Source organism: Calonectris borealis, chromosome 19 (genome assembly GCF_964195595.1).
Source record: "Calonectris borealis chromosome 19, bCalBor7.hap1.2, whole genome shotgun sequence".
Taxonomy (NCBI): Eukaryota; Metazoa; Chordata; class Aves; order Procellariiformes; family Procellariidae; genus Calonectris; species Calonectris borealis.
In genome coordinates this window covers 5759161-5777846 of record NC_134330.1, presented here as the reverse complement: position 1 = coordinate 5777846, position 18686 = coordinate 5759161, and the positions used below count along the sequence as shown (strand labels likewise).

Below are 18686 nucleotides of genomic sequence, written 5' to 3'. Positions count from 1 at the left end.
GAGCCATCGGTGTGGGAGCCCGGCTCTGCCTCCCCCTGCACCCAAATGGGCCAGGGAACCCCGTCCCCCCCCCCCGCAGCCCCCCGCCCAGCCCCATAACAGCGACCTTGGAGAGGGGCGCGATGCCGAAGACGTTGTTCTCTGCCAGGTGGTTGAAGTGAAGCTCAGTCCTGCGGGGATAAACACCGAGATTGGCCGCGCGTGGGAGACCCCGGAGACCCCCCGGGCCGGGGGCCGTGCCCTCGCCCCCCCCAGCTCACCGCAGGGCGCTGTCGGAGCAGGCCAGCAGGTAGTAGAAGACGTTGAAGGTGGCCTCGTTGGCCGGGCGCTTGGCGACACGCAGCTTCTCCAACAGCAGTGTCTGGTGGAGGTGGGAGGGTTGGGAACTGTCCCCGAGGGCCCCGCTCCCACCGAGACCCCCCCGGCCCACCCTGGCCTCATCCTTGCTGCCTGCCCAAGGTCTCCACGGAGACGTGAAGGTCTCCCACCCGCTGCAGGGCATCGTATGAATGCAAACATCATCCAAGCAACACCATGAGCATCGCCTCTCCCAGGGTGTCTGCTACTACAGGAGCACAAAGTGGCTCTCGAATTTTAAGGGCTCTGTTATTATCACACCGGGGTGGCCTCTGGAAGAAGGACACCCCAATATCGGGGCTAACTCAGCAAGGACAGGGAGCCGATCTGCTCTGCGCACGGCTGGATGTCAACAAAGACAAGAGCAGGATGCCTGGCTGCTAAGCGCTGCGAGCACGGCTGGGGAGCCGGCGGGGGCCTGCGGCAGAGCTTGCGGGCTAGCGCGCAGCGGGGCTGCCGGGAAGAAACGCCCCGGCGAGGGTGGACCGGCTCCCGTGCCAAGGAAAGCCGCCCCGGTGAGGACGGACGGGCTCCTGCACCAAGGAAAGCCGCCCTGGTGAGGACGGATGGGCTTCTGCGCCAAGGGAAGCCGCCCCGGTGAGGATGGAGGGGCTCCTGCACCAAGGGAAGCCGCCCCGGTGAGGATGGACGGGCTCCCGTGCCAGGGGGGGCCACCCCGGCCCCCTCACCTGTACGGAGGCAGATGCCACCTGCCCAGCCTGGTCGAAGTCCAGAGAGATGATCTGGGAGAAGCGGGTGGCGTTGCCATTCATGCCGGTGCTGCTATTGCCAAAAGCCTCCAGGACGGTGTAGAGAGCCTGCCACTTCTCCGCTGCGGGAAAAGAAGCGGGGCGGTGGGGTGCAGGGGCTGTGCAGCGGGCGGCCGGAGCCGGCACTGCCGGCCGGGCAAGTACTGCTGCTCCTGTGCCGTGCTCCACGCCGCGGCAGCCCTCGACAGCGCGGTAAAGGGACCGGCGTGAGAAAGTGAAAGTGCGCCGCGTGGCGTGCGTCTGGTGTGGGAGGCTGCGGAGGGCTGTGACCGCAAAGCAAGGGGTGTGCGCAGGTGGCACGGGGACCCCGCACCCCGCCGGGGACTCACCGGAGAAGACTTTGCCGGTGCTGCCGGCGATGGTGGCGAGGTACTGGACAAGGTGCTGACAGTTGGTGGTTTTGCCGCTGCCGCTGGCGCCCAGCAGCACGACCGCCTGGTCCTGGCGGCTCATCAGCAGGCTGCGGTAGGCGGCCTGGGCCACCGCGTAGATGTGCGGGGACGTGTCCTCCCTGCGGCACCCTTTGAACATGTGCATGACCTGGTGGGGAGGGGGGAAAAGTGGGCGACGGTCAGCACCCTGCCACCCCCACCGGCTCCCTCTGCGTGGTGGCACGGCTCCCAGCGGTCCCCCCTCCCCGTCAGTGGGGTCACCTTCTCAGAGTACATGGAGGGGGAGCTCAGCGGGTTGATGATGACCATGGTGGGGCCGGCGTAGGTGTGCAGGAGGTTGCCGCCGTAGCGCTGCCGCAGCGTGTGCAGCACGCTGGATTCGTTGAGGTAGAGGAGGCTGGCGAGGTCCTCCGCGCGGTCGCAGGAGGGGGGGTTTGCCTGGCAGCGAGATGCGGGGGGCGTCAGGCGGGGAACGGGGGTCTGCCCCGCCATTCCCTACCCCGTGGCCCTACCTTCTCCACATCGTCCTCCTCCACCTCCAGGATGGCTCCGTCGTGGTCCAGTTTCACCTTCACCTTGCCCTCGGGCAGGGGGCTGCCCTCCTCCGGCCGCAGCTGGCTGCCTACGAGGGGCACGGGGGGCTCAGCGGGGCCGTGCCGGCAGTGCCCCGGGGACACCGCAGCCAGGCCGGGGGGGCTCATTGTGCCGTGGGAAGGACGGGACGTCCCGTGTCCCGGTGGCACCGGACTGACCCCTGACTCACCCAAGGAGAAGCCATCCCTGTGCACCAGCCACACCTTCTCGGTCTCGTACCAGGCCTCCTCGGCCGCTATCTGCTCCTCCGTCTTGGCCTGTGGGACAGCGGGACGTGGGGCAGTTGTGGTCACCTGCCCCCCCCCGCCCCATCTCTCCCCCTTCCCACGTCCCTGGGGCTGGAGGGAGCAGGGCTGCCTGGCCACGGGGCCACGTGCCGGGCAGCCACAGATGCCCTCCGCAAGCCCCAAGCCCTCCTGGCACATGTCCCCAGCTTGCCCGCTGCCCCCAGGGACCCCAGTGGGCTCGGGGCTGCAGAGACCACCAGGGCCTTGCGATGGCTCAGGGCAGACATGAAGTCACAGTGGCCCACGAGCGCATTCGCCACGGCCACCTTGGGCAAGCCTGGAGGTGCCAAGCTCCCAAACCACAGCCCAGAGAGCGGGCACCCATGCCAGCCATGTGCCGGGATGCAGGGACACCAGGCATGCTGTGGGGACATGGGACATGCTGCAAGGACACAGGGCAGGGACACGCTGGAGGGACACAGGACACGCTGCAGGGACATAATGGAGGGACACAGGATATGGTACAGTGATGGCGGAGTACCATGGTATGGGAAATGCCAGGCTGGCACGGCCGGCACAGTGGGGATGTCCCCGCTACCCGGGAGCAGGGTGAGCCCCAAAGCCAAACCTGAGCTGCAGCAGGGACGGGGCCAAAGGGGGCTGCCGGGGCATCGTCCGCTTGACCCTGGCGAGGCCGAGAGACGGGGGGTGAAGGCGAGAAGGGTTAATCTCCGCCCCACAGACAGCACAGAAAGCGACGGGGGGAAGCGAGCGGTGGCAAAGCGCCGCCATGCCAAACCCTGCGGGCACTCCCAGTGCCACAGCCACCGCTGCGGCCAGCAGAGTGGCAGGTCCAGCGTGGTGCTGGGGACACACGGAGCCGGGAAGGATGTTGGCCATGAGGCCACGTTGCCAAAGCCCCGGGGCTGGGGGCCACTGCGCCGACCCGCTGTGAGCTCTGCCAGCACCGCGCGCCACGGCTGCTTCGGCACGAGCCATGCATCCTGCCTATGCCAGGTGCTCTGCCCCTTAACGTCCTGCCTCACACCCCTGCCCACCCCTGCTGTGCCACCTCCACCGAGAGCACCCTCCTGGGATGCCCGGCTTCCTGGCACGGCCCTGCTGGGGAGAGGCACCCAACCCCGGCCGCCCCGGCACCCTCCGGCCCCGTGGGCGACGTGGCAGCCCACAGAGCAGGGTGGGATGGGGAAAGCCTTACGCTCCAGCACGAGGCGCGGGCGCAGACGCCAGCCCAGCGGCAGACAGAGGATGGCGGGGGGTCGCCGGCGGAGGCAGAGGGCTCCTGAGGACGGGGGTACGGTACCTGGCTGGGTGCCGAGGTGGAGGCGGCGGGGTCCAGCTAACGGCAGCGAGGAAGGAGGAGAGAAAGGAGAAGAGAGGGGGTGAGAGGCAGAGAGCAGCAGCAGCACCATGACATGCCACAGGGCCCGGGCACAGCCACAATCCCCACGGCACCACCTGGGCATCACCCCAGCCACCGGCAGCCGTGCCAGGGCTGCCGCAGGGATGCCACCAGCTGGGGCTGCTGGGCATTGCAGCTCCCCACAGCCGGGCACACCGGTCCGGGCAGTGATCCCCAAACCCACCGGCAGCCCCAGTCATCCATCCCCTGCTGGCGGTGCCACCCAGAGAGAGACCGTGGGGCTGGTGGCCATGCACAGGGGTACAATCGCCCCGTGCGGCGCACATGGCACGGCCGGGGCAGCCACACGCTGCCCATGCCTCCCCGTCCCCGGGGCGGACGGCACGCGAGCGCCAACGCCCCTGGAATTACAGAAGCGGTGAAGATCCTCTCCAGCCGGCGCTGCGCCTCCTCCGACGGGCTCAGCTGGGACGCGGGGCCGGGGCCAGCCTGGAGGCAGAGCACTGTTAGCACCAGGCCGGCCGCCCCGCAGCCCCTGCCAGCCCGGCGCTCGTGGCACGCAGGCGCCAGCGGGGCTATCGGAAAGGCTTTCCCAGCCCTGCACCCGCCGGTGCTCGGGGCGGGTACCGGAGCGAAGGCTGGCGCAGACCCGCGGGCGCTGAGGCTGGCACAGCTGGGGTACCAGCGGGTACCCACAGTGCCCGGGGACCCGGGTCCCCACTCCCACACACCTGCTGGGGGGGTTCCGGGGCGGTTTTCACGGGGGTCGGCCGCTTCTCACCAGACTGCAGCTTCTTATCCGCATAAGCCGGCGGAGAGACAAGGGGCAACGTGATGGGGCGGCCACAGCACGCACAACTGCCCCGAAAAGTAACCCCCGCTTGGCACTGCACACCCCAAAACCACTGCAAACCATGCGGGTGAGCTCACACCATGCCACGCCGGGTGGCACAACCCCACCGCCGTGTTAGAGCATCCCCCGCCGTGTACACACCGGTACCTTGTGCCTCTCCATGGCGGTGGGTTTCGGAGCAGATGCCTTTGCCGGCTCCGCTTTCCTTCCCGAAGGCTGCACCAACGGCTCTGTCTTGGCTTCGGCGCCTGGGGACAGGGACGGCTTCGCATCCCCCCCGGCCGGCTCGGGGGACTTCTCCTCCCGCCTGTCTCCCGGCCGGAGCCGCGGCCGGTGCTCTTTGGTTTTGCCCTTCGCCATCAGGGTTTTGAGCCCCGCTGAGATCTCATCCTTGGGCTCCGGCTTGGCGGGGGTTGCCGGCACGGCGGGGGGAGGCGGCGCGGCGGGGGGAGCTGGGATGGCGGGACGGCCCGTCTCCTCCTTCCTGGGGGGTGGCACCGGCTCCGGAGACTTGGCGTCTCGCCCCAGCTCCTTGGCACTGCCGGCGTCCTCCCCTGGCAGGACTTTGCGGACCACCTTGCGCACCACCCGGACCACCCTGCGGCGCGACAGCCCCTGGCCGTCATCCCCCTGCGCCTCGGCGGCCGGGGCCTCCAGCCCGTTCATGGCCGCCCCGTTCAGCACCGGCTCCGGGCTCTTCCCTTGCCCAGGGGGCGGCTCGGGGCTCTTCGGGGGCTCAGGATTCGGGGCCTCGGGATTCGGGGGTGCAGACGTCGCATCCTTCGGGCTCTCTGACTGCAGCCACAATGACACCGGTGTGAGTGGAGGTCCGGCGGTGCGGTGCCTGCCACGGTGGTGCCCGGGGCTTCATGCCCTGCCATGGGAGCGTGACTCCCGGCCAGACCCTGGCACCAAGGGACGCAGCACCCAGTCCCCTTCCCCAGCCAACCTACAGTCCCGCACCAGACCCCAGGACAGGGAGCGATGGTGACCTCCGCGGCCCCGCACGCAGAGACCCATCGACCCTCAGGCTGCCAGGACGGGGGTAAAACTCAGTGCTCAGGGCACCGGCAGCTTCTCCGCAACGCGCAGGGTAAGCCGCAAGATTTCCTCCGCCAGTGGCTTTGGCGGGCAGCACGGGAGCCGGCATTGTAACCGTGGGGTGGGCACCGACCCGCCGGGGTGTGCAGGGCAGGGACAAGCCCCGAGGAGGCAGCGGGGGAGAGATCACTGTGTGCCGACAGCCGGGCATCCCTGCCGAAAACACCCGCCACCCTCCACGCTGCTCTGGAGCGGCCACCGGTGCTCCCCGGGGACCAGGGTGGGTGCGGGGGGGGAGATGCTGAGCCCACGACCCTCCGTCACGTCCCCAAGCCCTGGCATGGGGTCTGTCCCCACCAAGGGGGAGCCCCATCCCCGACACAGCTCCCCCCTGCCCGTGCCCTGTGACACTTACAGCCCCATCCTCCTTCCCGGGTCTTTTAACAGCTAAGGATTTGTCCTCGTCCTTGACCTGAGGGTCAGACAAAGAAGAGGAGCGCGTTTCAGCCCGCCGCGGGGCCTCGCTGCCGGAAACGCCACAGGGACCAGGAAAAGCCACCGGGACCATCACTCCATGCCGGGGGGCAGGAGGGTGCTGCACGAAACAGCCCCGATTTGCAGCCCTTTGCAGCCCCAGGGATGAGGACATGTGTCCTTCCAAGCTTCCCGGCGGCCCAAAAAGTGGGGGGGAGCGCAGAGATGCGCCCCTGTTATGGCAAACCCCAAAGGTGGGAGAGGAAAGCGCTCTGCCCGCCTGGCCCGGGTCCCCTCCTCGCATGCATGAGCTGGTACGTAAAGCCCTGTTGCCGCTCCCCACAGGGGCTCTGCGCTTCTGCACGTCACCCTGCCGGGTGTCACAGCACGTTTTAAGTGTCACCAGCTAATCTCTGCGGCAGCCGCACCGTGGGACGTGCCAGCTCCCTGCCCAACGGGGTGACCAGGGGTCTCTTGGGGGGGTGGGCAGCCAAACCCTCCCCTGCCCTGGGCTGTGCCTCGGAGCTCCAGGGCCCGGCCGTGGCACCGCGGCGGCGGCAGCGCGTGGTGCACCCCACGGACAGCGCTCCCCGACTCGCCATCGCGCAGCTCCTGCAAGCGCTCGGGGCTGGCAGGCGGCACCGAGGTGGCTCACGCCGTGTTAGGGGCTGCACCAGCCACTCGCAAAGCAGTCGTTAGTGATGGCGTTAGTAATCGCATGCATGGCCGCGTCGGTGACCGCAGCCGTGCTGCGGTGGGGCGTGGGGCAGCTCCCTGTTTGCTCAGCGCGGCCCCCGGCATGGCAGCGCAGTGACAGGCTGGGAGCACCGCTTCGAACGTGGTGCTGGCACTGGATAAACTGGGGGAGCTGGTCGGCAGCGTGCAGCAGCGTGAATCGAATTGGGGGTGCGGGCAAACGCGCGAGAGACTTCCCTTCTGCTCCCAAAATGCAAACCGGGATGAAAACGCCATGGCGATGTCTCATGGAGCCGCAGCCCTGGCTGGGGAGAGAGGGAGAGGTAAGAGGGCCGGGGCTGGCACGCTGAACCATGGCACACTGTACAAGCATGTGCCCTTCCCTGCCGGCCCTGGGAGCCCAGGACCCTCGGGAATGGGAGTCTGAGCCCACCTGGTCCTGCTCAGCGTACAAACAGGCAGCGCCTATAGGAAGGGCTCTGGGGACAGGCAGGTGGCCAGGCTGAGACCCAACAAAACTCATTGGGCAAAAAAAGCCCCTTTAGTCAGGCCACAAGACCGTGCCCCCGTTTCCCCCCCGTGTGGGCCAGCCCGCTGCGGTAAGCAAATGCCAGGGTGAGGGAAGGGATATTTTCTGCCCTGGGTGCCCTGCTTGCCCTGACAGCTGGGGTTTATTCTGAGCCCGACCCCGTGCCAGCAGCTGGGCAGCCCCAGCAGGACCCACCGCCCCGGCTGGCACCGCACTCTGAAACCCAGGGGCGTCGCACCCGGGGCCGTCAGGGAGAACTCCCCCTCCCAGGGCCGGGCACGGCGCAGAGGAGCACCCGGCCACCGAACCAACCCGTCCGTCGGGGGGCACGTCGCCCCGTCCCGGAGGGGTCCCCTGTCCGCCCCCCTGTTGCCATAGCGTGAAATGCCGGCGCCCGGAGCACGGGCTGGGCACAGGGGTCCAGAGGCAAACTTGCCCATGAGTCAGAGCCCCCAAACCCTCTGCCCATGGTGCTCCCACCTCCACGCAGCCTGGCAGCTCCCCAAAGGTCCCCGGAGAGCCCCGGCGTCGGGGCAGAGGGTCGGGGTCCTTAGGGAGCGGCAAGAAACAGCCCTCGGCCGCCAAGAGCCCCAGGGGTGGGTGCAGCCTCGCAGCCCCCGACCCCAATGCCAGGACTGGCCCCCACGTGCCCCCCTCGTGCTCCCCCATGCCGTGCCGGTCACACTGGGAGTCCCCACCTTACCGCAGGGTCGGGGCGAGCCGGGAGCGGGGTTTTTGCCGGGGCGAGCGCGGCGCAGCACGGTGGGAGAGGCGCGCGGGGCGGCGGGCAGCGGCGCAGGGACAGCTGGGCTGATAGGGCCACCCTAAAAATAGCCGAGGAATGCGAGGCCCCCGCCGGCGCGCGCAGCAGCCGGAGGGAGCGCCGGGGGGGGACACGCGGGCAGCAGGGCCTCGCCGCCACCGCCGCCGCCGCCACCGCCGCCGGAGGAAGTGATGTGGGCTCGCAGCAGCCCGGCGCCGCGGGGGGGAACTGCCTGGCCCCCGTCCCACCGCCCACCCCGGGAGGGAGCGGGGAAAGACGCCCCCGGACCGAGCGCTGCTGCAGGGCTGCGGGGAGCCAGGGAGGGTCCTGCACGGCGAGGGACGGGGTTGCACACTCCTGCACCCCGGGGTCCCGCAGCGGGGTGCCTGGTGTCGGAGCGGGGTGCCCAGTGTCATAGTGGGGTGTCCAGCATCGTGCTGGGTGCTGCTCTTCCCTTTGCTTTCCCACGAACACAACAGCCCCCCAAAACTCTCCCAGGGATGGACAGCCCCCCACCCCGAGCCAAGGGGCAGCACCACGGAAGCGTGCCGGCCCAGCAGCCCCCCGCCACGGCATGGCAGCCAACGGTAAAGCCACTTTCGCGGCAAAGCTGTCTCTGGAGGTCCAAGGTCTCCCTGGAAACAGCGGGAGCGGGGCGGCGGGCGAGGGGCCGGGGGCCTCCCCGCGCGGGGCCTGCCGGGAGGAGGCCGGCGGCAGGGAGCCAGGCGCGCCGGCGGCGTGGAGGAGAGGCGGCGACCGCCCAGGCACGGTGGGGACCCGAGTCGGCGCCTGAGCAGGTCCCTGCCTGACCCTGGGGACGCAGACATGCCCCGAGCCAAAAACCACTCCCGGATGGAGCAGGGGGTCCCGGTCTGACCGGGAGGGCTGTGCCGATGGCAGGTTGGACATCCCCGTGCCGGGGATGCCAGCACAGGGCCACGTCCCTCCCGGCCCACATTAACACCAGGTCTCGCAGCGCTGCCCCGGGGCTGGCACCGCACGGCAGCCCCGGCCCCTCTCCACACCGGGCATACGCTGAGGAGAGGCCATGGCAAACACCCTTGGCAGAGCTGGCACGACGCAGTGGGGGGTGCCCGCAGTGTACCCAGGTAGTGCTGGCGGCAGCCACTGGGTTATTTGCAAAAAGTCGAAGTCGCGTCCCCTGACAGCAGGAACAAGAGGCTTTGGAGAGGGCACCGGCCCAGCCCCGGCACGCAGAGCCACCGCAGCCCCCTCCACGGCGAGCAAAACCTGCACAGACCCGGGCGATGCAACGTGGTCCTGCCTTCCCGGGGGGTCCCGAGCACCCCCAAGGCAGGGCACGGAGCCACCCGCCAGGGAGGAGCCCGGCTCCCGCGGGCCATCTCCGCTGGGGACCCCCAGCCCGGCCGTGCAGCCACGGCGGTGTTTCTGCCCAGCCAGCAGATTCCTCTCGTTCCTCCACTGTGAACTTCGGCGGAGATGCACCGACCCCGCAGCCAAGCCTGCCGGACGCAAGCCCCCTCCCCAGAGCCCCTCGGGGACCCCCCAGCAGCACCATCCCTACGATGAAGACAGGGGAAGAGCCAACCCAAGAGCTTCCCCTGGAGGAAGCGTGGACAAAAGGAGAAAGCACCTCCAGCACGACGGGAGTCCCGCACCCCCACCCTACATCCCCCCGCCTCTCCACAGAGTCCCCCGGTTGGGACACAGGGCATGGCAAAGAGCTGGCACCCAGCCACACCATGGCATGGTGGCCTGGCACCCCGGGGACAGCAACCTCCGGCAGCCAGGGCGCCCGTGGCCGGCGGGCAAGCATGGCACACGGGTCTGCCGGCGCGACCGCCGAATGCCTGTGGTCCCGCCGAAGTGCTGGAGCGGTCGGCAGCGTTTCTGGAATATTTCTGCCCGGCCGGCGCACGCCTGGGCCCTGCCAGAGGAATTTCGCCGGTAAATAAATAAATACAAGTGCGGAGCCGAGCCAGCCTGGCTGCCCTGCGCCGGGAGCAAAGCTGGGACACGGGGGGGTGGTTTCACCCGGTTCCTGATGCCTGGCCATGCCGTACCAGCCCCCTGTGCATCCCACAGCACCGAGAGCCCCCCCAGACACGGTGGGTGCTGCCCCTGCCCGGCTGTGGCATGGGTCCGCGGGGACAAGGGTGGCTCAGCGCGGCCCCCGCCGAGGGGGTTAAACCCCCCCGCAGTACGGAGGGAGCCCGGCACCGTCCCTGCTCCAGCCAGGGAGGGGCTTCCAGAGCAACAGCCCAAAATATGTCTATAATTTCCTGTTTCAAAAAGGATCATTTTTATTTAAATTAGGACCAGAAACATTCCAGGGAGCTTAGCGGAGCCTGGGGGAGAGCCGGGCCTCCCTGCACGCCGGCACCTTGCATGGCCCCGCCGGGTGAGGGACCCCCGACCGCACCCTGCACTGCAGCCTCGGCTCCCCAGCACCGGCAAAGCCACGGTGCATCCCCCGGTGCACCCCTGCACCACGCGGGAGGGAGACAGCATCCTGCGCCGGGGGTGCCCGTGCTGTGGTGGCACCCAATGATGCCACGGACACGGTAGCTGCCACCCCTCTGGCCGGTTTCCTCCGGCTGATGCTGTCTAACTGCACCAGGACCGGTGCGAGGCCGACGCCGCAGCCTCTCCCCCGCAGCCCCAAGGGCACCGGCATCTCCTCTTCCCCCTTCCCAGCCGCAGCACCGCGCTCTTGGCGGGCACAAGCGCCTCGCCAGCCCCTGCACGCTGGCATCGAACGTGCACCTGCTCCCACGCCAGCGCGCTGCACCAAGGGTGGCAGCCGTGTCCCCCGGTCCCGCAGGGTTATCCGGCCAGGGGTTATCCTGCCAGCACAGCCGGCATTGCCCGGTGACGCCTGCCGGGCTCCGGGGAGGAGCTGCCGGAAAGCCAGCTCTCCAGCTCGGCGCAGACTCCACCCCGCAGCGCCGGCGCCTGCTCGGGGAGCACATGGAGCCCCACAGCCACCGCCACGGCATCCCCGCACCACGGCCACCCTCGCTTCGTCCCGGCCACCGCTCCACAGGGACAAAGCCCCACCATGCTCTGCACGGCTCTCGCAACCTGCTCCGTGAGCACAGGCACCCTCCTCTCCCTAAGGAAGGCTTAAAAATACACCAAACGAGCCCGATTATAACCTAAACCAATGCTGCGCTGCTGCACCCCCCTGCCACCACGGAGGGGGTCCAGCCCTGCAGGCTGTCGGCATTTTGGGGCCTCTGCCGGGATGCCGGCTGGCCAGGACGCTGGGTAGCCTGCGGCAGGGTCAGCAGAGCCGGGCGGCTCACGCGGGAGATGTGGGTCACCCAGCCATTAAGTTTCTATTTATACAGCACCAGCCGCGCACGCAGGGCTGCGCGCGCTGTCGGCAGCTCCCGTCCCCCGGCACACCGCGCTGCCCTCCCCGGTCCCTGGGGAGGGATCCCAACATGGGGAGGCTGATGTGGGCAGCGGGGCGGGCAGCGGGGCGGGCAGCGGTCCTCCTGCAAAGCAGGACATTAGGGATTTCCCAGCAGCGAGGAGCAAAGCTCCTTTCCCTGCCGGAGCGTGCTGTCTCGGTGACCAGACAGGGACAGAATTCCCCCAGGTGACACGGAGCTGGGCTCTCCCAGAGCCCCCTCCGGCAGGAGGAAGACCAAACAGAGCAGCACACTGAACATTTTGGGGGGAAAACTCCACCGGCGCCGGTTCGCAAGCCCTGATGCAAACGCGCTCTTGCAGCCACTCCAGGGCACAGGCAGGCATCGCCCTGCATCCCAGCCACAGCCTCCTGCTCCTCCCTGTGCATCGCTCCCGGCCGGAGCAGCCCCGGCGCCCACCGGTTCCCAACCCAAACACCCGCTGCGAGGACGCTGGCGGCCGGCAGAAACCCAGGGCACCGGCGCCGCGGCAGGGACGGCGTTACTCACATCCCAGGCAGCGCGGCGCGTCCCCTGGCCACCCCGCAGCCAGCAGCGGCTCAGCTCGCTCAGCTCCAGGATGGGCTGCACCTTCAGCTGCACCGTCTCCCCCGACTGCCGGATCATCTCCACAATCTCATCCCGGGATTTGTTCTCCACGTTTCGCCCGTTGATCTCCACCAGCCGGTCACCCGGCACCAAGCCCAACGCCAAGTCTTTGGTGCCGGCTCCGGGTTCGGCGAAGTGCACGACGCGCCGGTACACCTGCCCGTCGGGCGCCCGGTCCAGCATGGTGGTGCGGCGTAGGGAGAAGCCAAAATCGCCGGTGTTGCGCCTCTGCAGCTCCAGCTGCCGCGGGGTGGGGGGCTGCGGGGGCACCAAGGCGGGCAGCCGCAGCTCGGCGGGGAACCTCTTGCCGACGAGCTCCGGCACCCTGGCACGCAGGGAGGCGGCGGGAGGGGTACAGGGGTGTCCTGGGGGGACCCCGTGCTTGGTGAGCTGGGTCTCCAGCGTCCGCACCTCCACCTGCGGGGAGGGGGCTGCCGAGTGCTCAGAGGGGGTGGATGTCTCTGAGGTGCTCTCGTCCCGGCTTTTCTGGGAGAAGGAGAAGCGTTTGACGATCATCTGGGAGTTCTGCTTGGCCAACGAGCCGAACTTGGCTGCCCGCTGCAGCACCGAGCCCTTGAAGTTGGCATCGTCCACCTTGAGGTCATCGCTGGAGCTGGCCGTGCTCAGGTGGCCCGAGTCCAAGATGACGCTGCCCCGGTTGCTGTCGGAGTCTATGTCCGTGAGATGCAGCTCAGAGCCACTGGCCACCTTGATGGGGATGGGGTTGGAGATCTCCAGGCGGGTCTTGGAGTCCCGCTTGGAGGCACGGTTGAGGTTAAAGAAGCCCCGGCGCATGCTCATCTCCTCCAGGCTCTTGAGCTCAGCTGCCGACATCCGCTCCTTCTTCTCCTTCTTTTCCTTCTTCTCCTTTCGGGCCCCATCCTTCTCTTTGTCCTTCTTCATCAGGTTGAACATGGTGGAGGGAGGCTTGGGGCGCGCTCGCCCCTGTGGCAGGGCGCTGGGTCGGGGCGCTGGTCACGACACGGCCGCCTGCCTGCAGGACAGACAGGCAAGGGTGCCATCAGACAGTGGTACAGCCAACACCCACCCCACCGCCCCTCACTCCACCCTTACGGGTCACCCCCAGCCCCAAGCCATGTCCCAGTGTCCCCACCCTCCCTGGGGACAGCAGCACCGCAGGGCTCTGAGACCGCCCCGGTCATCGTGTCCTTGCCCTGGCTGGGCACCAAGCCCCAGGGGATGCAGCAAAGGTGGCCCTGCATCCCTAGGGATGCCCCCAGCAGCCTGGCACCCCTGTGCATCCCCATGCCAGCACTGGGGCTGACTGCGGGCAAGACCCCCAGCATCTCCTGCAGCTCGGGAGCCATTTCGGAGCAGCACGGGTGGACAGGGGAGGAAGGCATTTGCAGTGGTTACTGCCGGTGCGGACGCTCCCCGGGCAAAACCGCCCATCCCTGCCGGCTGCGGCACCAGAGGCATCCCACCCGCCGGTTCAAAAGCCCCTTGTTGAAGAAACAGAGGCCTCTCTGCCGCTCGTCCCGGCCCCGGCCACCGCAAAGCCGCGGGGGACAGCCACGGGCAGTGTCCCCACCAGGGAGGGAGCTGAAACACGGCCCTAAGTGAAGGCTGCTCTAATAAACAGGAACCTGTAAAATCACATCCCTCCCAAACACTGATAAGTATCTAATTTTAGCCGGGGCAACGCAGAAACTCGTGACGCTGCCGGTGACCTCCAGGAACAGTCGCTCTTTCATTCGGGCGTCCCGTGCAGGGGGGGAGCACCCAGCCGGCAGCAAAACCATGGCCAGGCAGAAACCCCGGCCCCCCCGGAAAACCCCACGTGCACCCAGAGCCCAGGGGCACCCAGAGCCGCACCCCGCATGGGGCTGCTATGGGACCCGTCTGCCCCCGGGGGCCACCGGTGCCCACCAGCCCCCCCTGACCTCCATCGAGCGCTCGGGCTGTGGATAAACAACTCCAAACTGGAGCAGCCGGCTGGCAGCGCCGCGCGGGACGGGCTGACAGCTATATATAACGGGGCAGGAAGCTGCGCAGGAACTTAACCTCGGCACAAAGGACAACAGGAAAACTCCCCGCGTTCGAAGCATCTGCTTTAGAGCTCTCCGAAGGGCGCAGGGATGAGGTTTGGGCAACCCATGGGGACAGGCAATGCTGTCCACGCTGGCAGTGCGGGCTCTGCGGGCACCCTGGGATGCGTGGATGCCATGCTGTGCCAAGCTGCACCTCGGCTCCAGTGCAGCATCGGTGCTGCATCACCACTGTGGCCTGGGCCACCTTCCTAGGGGGGCACGTGGTCCCCACTGCTCCCAAACACAGCCGGTGGGACATGGGGAACCCTTGCCAAGGCCTCCCCTTGGCAAAGCCACACGGGTTCAGGGTACAGCAGGGGACTGCCCGAACCCTGCCGCCGCTCGGGGCTGCGGCGGGAGCGCACGTGCCCGGGAGAGGCCCGGCCGCAGGGCAGGTGAGGGCAGGGCTCTGCAAGCCACGGCACGGTGCCGGCCCCGGGCGTGCGATACAGCCGAGGCGGTGAGGGGAAGCAGTCGGAGGGACAAGGTCGGGCACGCAGCGTGGCCAGGCAGCTGCGTTCACCAGCTCCGAGCCTCCAGCCCATGGCCAGAGTGGCTGCCATGGCTCTGCCCATACCGCTCAGCCCCGGGGCTCTGCCTGTTCTGCCTTCCCCTGCAGCACCTGGGGCTTTGCTTACACCCACAGCCAAAATGCGTGAAAATAAGCCACCTCCTTTCTCCTCTCCCAGAAACACCGGCTGCGGGGTGACCGCTGACCTGAGCCCGGGGACGGTGCGGCTCCTTCCCTTGACCCGCAGCAGGTGCTGCCGGCAAAGGGCCTCGTGGCCACGCCACTGCGGGGCTGCTCTCCGCTGGCTCCGCCACGGTGGTGCCGGGGCCTCAGCACAGACAATGGCAGGGAGGGAACCACCTGCGCCCGTCCCCCCTCCGTGACACGTGCCACCGGTACCCCCAGCTGCCTGGCCATCCCCGAAGCAGTGCTGCCAGGGGGATGCAGAAAGGGCTACACCCCTGGGAGCACCCCGCACTCGCCCTATGGCAGGGAGGGGGCTGCCGGGACCCCTTCCCAGGTCCGGGGTGGGGAGCAGAGCCACTCGCCGGGCAGGTGCTGGTTAGAGCCGAGGCGCTGGGAGGCGGGCGGCCGGTGGGCTCTTTGTCCTCGGTGGTTTCTCTCCCTCACACACACGCTCCCTCCCCGGCCTTTGTATGTTCAACAAAAAGGGGGGAACAAGCGTTACCATCTGCATCGCTAATCAGGCAGCGCCGGCAGCCAGCAGCCCGGCCACGTGTGCCCCACACAAGGCCACCGCTGGCAGCAGCGGGGCAGGGGGAACGGGAGCTTCGTGGGCTGGGGCGAAGACCCCAGCATCCCCCCTGCACCGGCATCCCCGGCCCACGCGAGATGCCGTTGCGGTTTGCTCCCTTTTTCCCGAGGAGGCTCCCGCCAGCGGCACGCATGCACCGGGGATGCCGGATGGGTGCAGCCCGACGCTGCAAGCAGAAGGCGGCTGCCGAGTGTCTCCTTGCTCCTGAATCAGACCCAACGCGCCTTCCCTGACTCAGCCCGGGCTCGCTCCGGGATTACCCATCGCCAGGCGTGTTCGGGGCAGCGGCGTGCATGAGCCATGACAGGGGAGGGAGAGGCACCCGCAGGCGCTGGCTGTGCCTGGGGATTGCACGCAAGGACGCTGCTGTGACACCTGGGCTGGCAGGGGACAGCGGATGTCACCCTGGAAGGGCCGGGTGGCAGAAAGAGAGACCCAGCTCAAGGCCCCCAAACCCAAAAACCCTCCCTGAGCCCCCCAAGCAGGAGTGAGGGGGATGCAACTTCCCCCTCGTCCCCCCACCACCGCCATGAGTCCCCGCGTCCCTGCCAAGGCGCCGGGGAGTTTCAGGCGGGGAGGAAGGCGTTCACTGAAACTCTGGGCCACTCCTTCCCTCCCCGAGACGCAATCTCGTCCGACACGCTCCCCGCGCAGGGACCTGCACTGCAAGTTTCCCGGTCACCTGCCCTCCCCGCTCTGCTCCCTCCCGTGATGCCGGCGGTAGGGCCACGCTCACCCACCGCTTCGGCACAGGAGCTGGTGGCTGTTGCCTCCTTGGGCACACCATGTTGGGGCACCCCACGTCCCGGCTGTGCCCGGCCAGGCAGGGACGATGCCATGCCAGGGAGCGGGTGCTGCCGGCAGCGATGCCGAGCGGCCAGCCCAACTCCCACACAGGGCAAAGGGGGCTGACCTGTGCGATGGCTCCTCGCCTCCTTGCCGGACACAAGTTTTCCACACAACAAGGAAATTTAGGGGGTTTCCAAATCCCTCTGCACTGCCTGCCCTTACGGACAATGCTGGGATGCGTCAGGAGGAAAACAATCCCGGATTTACCCAAGTCACAGCCGGGATGTGCCGCCAGGCTGTCTCCAAAGCGGGATTTCGGGTCCTCCTGCCACGGGAATCCCGTGTCCAGCAGTAAAGGAGACCCACCCTGGCTTTGAAGCGTCACCCTGGGCCGGCAGTGGAGGCCAGGAGGGTGCGCAGGGTGCATGCGTGGGGTGCAGGCACCCGCCTCGCCCCAAAGCCGAGCAATAAAACAGCCCGAGAGTCCTTACAAAACAGAGGTGGCAGGGCGGTGATCGCTGCCAGGCTCTGCTGGGTGGGACTGAAAGCGGGAGATGGTTTAGTGACCAGCTGGGGGAGGACAGGGGGGTTGCAGCCCCCTCGCCATCGGGCACACGCCTCTCCCACTGCCCATTTCTGGCCCCAGATTTGCAGCCTGACCCCCCGCACGGCCCAGCCCACGGCAACGGTGAAGGGCTGAGCCACGGCTCGTCAGCGGGCAAAGTTCAGGGCCGGCGCAGGCGCTGCGGGAACGCTCGGCTTCCGACGGGAGACAGGGATGTGGGGGCTGCCAGGTGGGGGTCCCCCAGTGCTGGGGTGCCAGGGCCAGCCCAGGGTGCAGGAACACCAGCTGCCGCGTGCCCTTGCACACCCGCCATGGGCCCACACTTTTCTGTAATTGCCCTAAGTTTAGCTCCGGCACTCGTTGACCAGAACATTTGCATCTCACAGGCCGGCTGGAAACCACACTATTTCTGGACTCGCGTCCCAGCCCTCACCCGCTGCTCTATATATTCCTCCCCGGGCAAATTAATGTGCAGGCAGGCGCCGTGGCGGCCGCAGGCCCTGCGAGCCCCCGCCGCCCCCAGCACAGCAGCTTGCTTGCAAGGCCACCCACCCCCCCTGCGTCACCCCAAAAAGGGACCCAGGTGTCAGTGCCGCTGGCCCTGGCGGCAATGCGGTTAATGGTGAGCCAGGCTAATGGCTTCGGATGCAATTCCCCAGTGGTGCGGGAAAGGCCCAGGCCAGCGGCTTCTCCCTGGAAGCGGGGCCGGCCCTGAGGAGCTCTGCTGTGGGTGCTGGGGCACCCAGAGCTGGGGCACCCTGCAGGGACAGGCTGGCTGTCCCCCCGCAGAGGGTGCATGCCCACCTTGGGGGCACAGCTGTCCCCACAGCACCCACAGCTGTCCCCAGCGGGATGCACACACCTCCAGCACCCACAGCGCGTGGGGTAAACACACAGGTGCTGCAATGCAACGGGGGAGGGGGGGGGCGGGGGACGGAGGCACAAACACACCCCGCAGCGCAACGGGGGGCATGCACAAGGTGACACAATGGGGGCCGCCACACACATGCACAGGCGCACACGCATGCACAGGCACACGCATGCACAGGCACACATGCACGCACACACACACTGCAAGACAGCGGGGGATGCACAAGCACAGGCGCTGCAGGACAACAGCGGGCCATGCGCGTACACACACCCCGCAACGGCACCGCGGGGGGCACGCACCCCCCCCACCACACACACACACACACTCCGGTTGTGCAACGCCGCGGGGACACGGGCACACGCACGGACACACGCAGAGCCCGGCCCGGCCCGGCCCGCCCGGGGGGCGATGCAGACGCAGCCCGCCCCGCCCCGCGCCGGGCGGTGCGAGCCCCTGCCCCTGCCCCGGGGCCGGTACCGGTACCGGTACCGGTGGCGGCGCGGCGGGTACTCACCCAGTGGCGGCAGCGGAGCGGGGCCCGGTGCTGGCGGCGGCGGTGCCGGGCCCCGGCGGCGGCGCGGGGCGGGGCGGGGCGGCTCCGCACCGGGGCGGGCACTGCCGGCTCTGCGCGCGCCGCCCGCCGCGCCGGGCGCGGCTCCGCTCGGCACGGGATGGAGCGGGATGGAACGGCCCGGCCCGGAACGGAACGGTACGGCTTGGCACGGGAACACCTAGGCGCTGCGACAAGCAGCCCCGGTGCTCACAACACACACTCGGGTGCACACACCCCGGTGCACACGCGGGACCGGTGCACGGGCTGTGACACACCCCCGGTGTGCACCCCGCCACATACGTACCTGCTCTTAAACTGGAGTGTGCAGACATACCCACCCCGCAGCACACACTGGAACACACGCACACCCACATTTGCACAGCCGGTGTGCACACCCCCCCCCCGGTAAGCACACAGAGTCCCTCTGGCACACTCCCGCAACACACACACACCAGTCCTCACCCTGCAACGCAACACACAC

General features: G+C 68.4%; 2 protein-coding genes across 5 annotated transcripts in view; both read right to left on the bottom strand.

The window, feature by feature from the left end:
• Positions 1-18230, bottom strand: part of MYO18A (myosin XVIIIA) — a 54722-nt gene extending 36492 nt beyond the window's left edge. For all 4 annotated transcript variants that reach the window (XM_075168657.1, XM_075168654.1, XM_075168655.1 and 1 more), the window contains exons 1-9: positions 18167-18230; positions 11992-13084; positions 2283-2370; positions 2032-2141; positions 1781-1957; positions 1457-1667; positions 1047-1189; positions 261-361; positions 107-170 (exon numbers count right to left, since the gene is read on the bottom strand). In XM_075168657.1, coding sequence (XP_075024758.1) covers positions 107-170; positions 261-361; positions 1047-1189; positions 1457-1667; positions 1781-1957; positions 2032-2141; positions 2283-2370; positions 11992-13005 — 1908 coding nt within the window. In that variant the 5' untranslated portion in view covers positions 13006-13084; positions 18167-18230. The remainder of the gene's footprint in view (positions 1-106; positions 171-260; positions 362-1046; positions 1190-1456; positions 1668-1780; positions 1958-2031; positions 2142-2282; positions 2371-11991; positions 13085-18166) is intronic.
• Positions 4692-6186, bottom strand: LOC142090739 (uncharacterized). Its single transcript, XM_075169097.1, has 2 exons — positions 6034-6186; positions 4692-5372 (listed from the first exon to the last, which is right to left on the bottom strand). The coding sequence occupies exons 1-2, from the start codon at positions 6184-6186 to the stop codon at positions 4692-4694; spliced, it is 834 nt and encodes a 277-aa protein (XP_075025198.1).
• Positions 18231-18686: the final 456 nt, after the last annotated feature.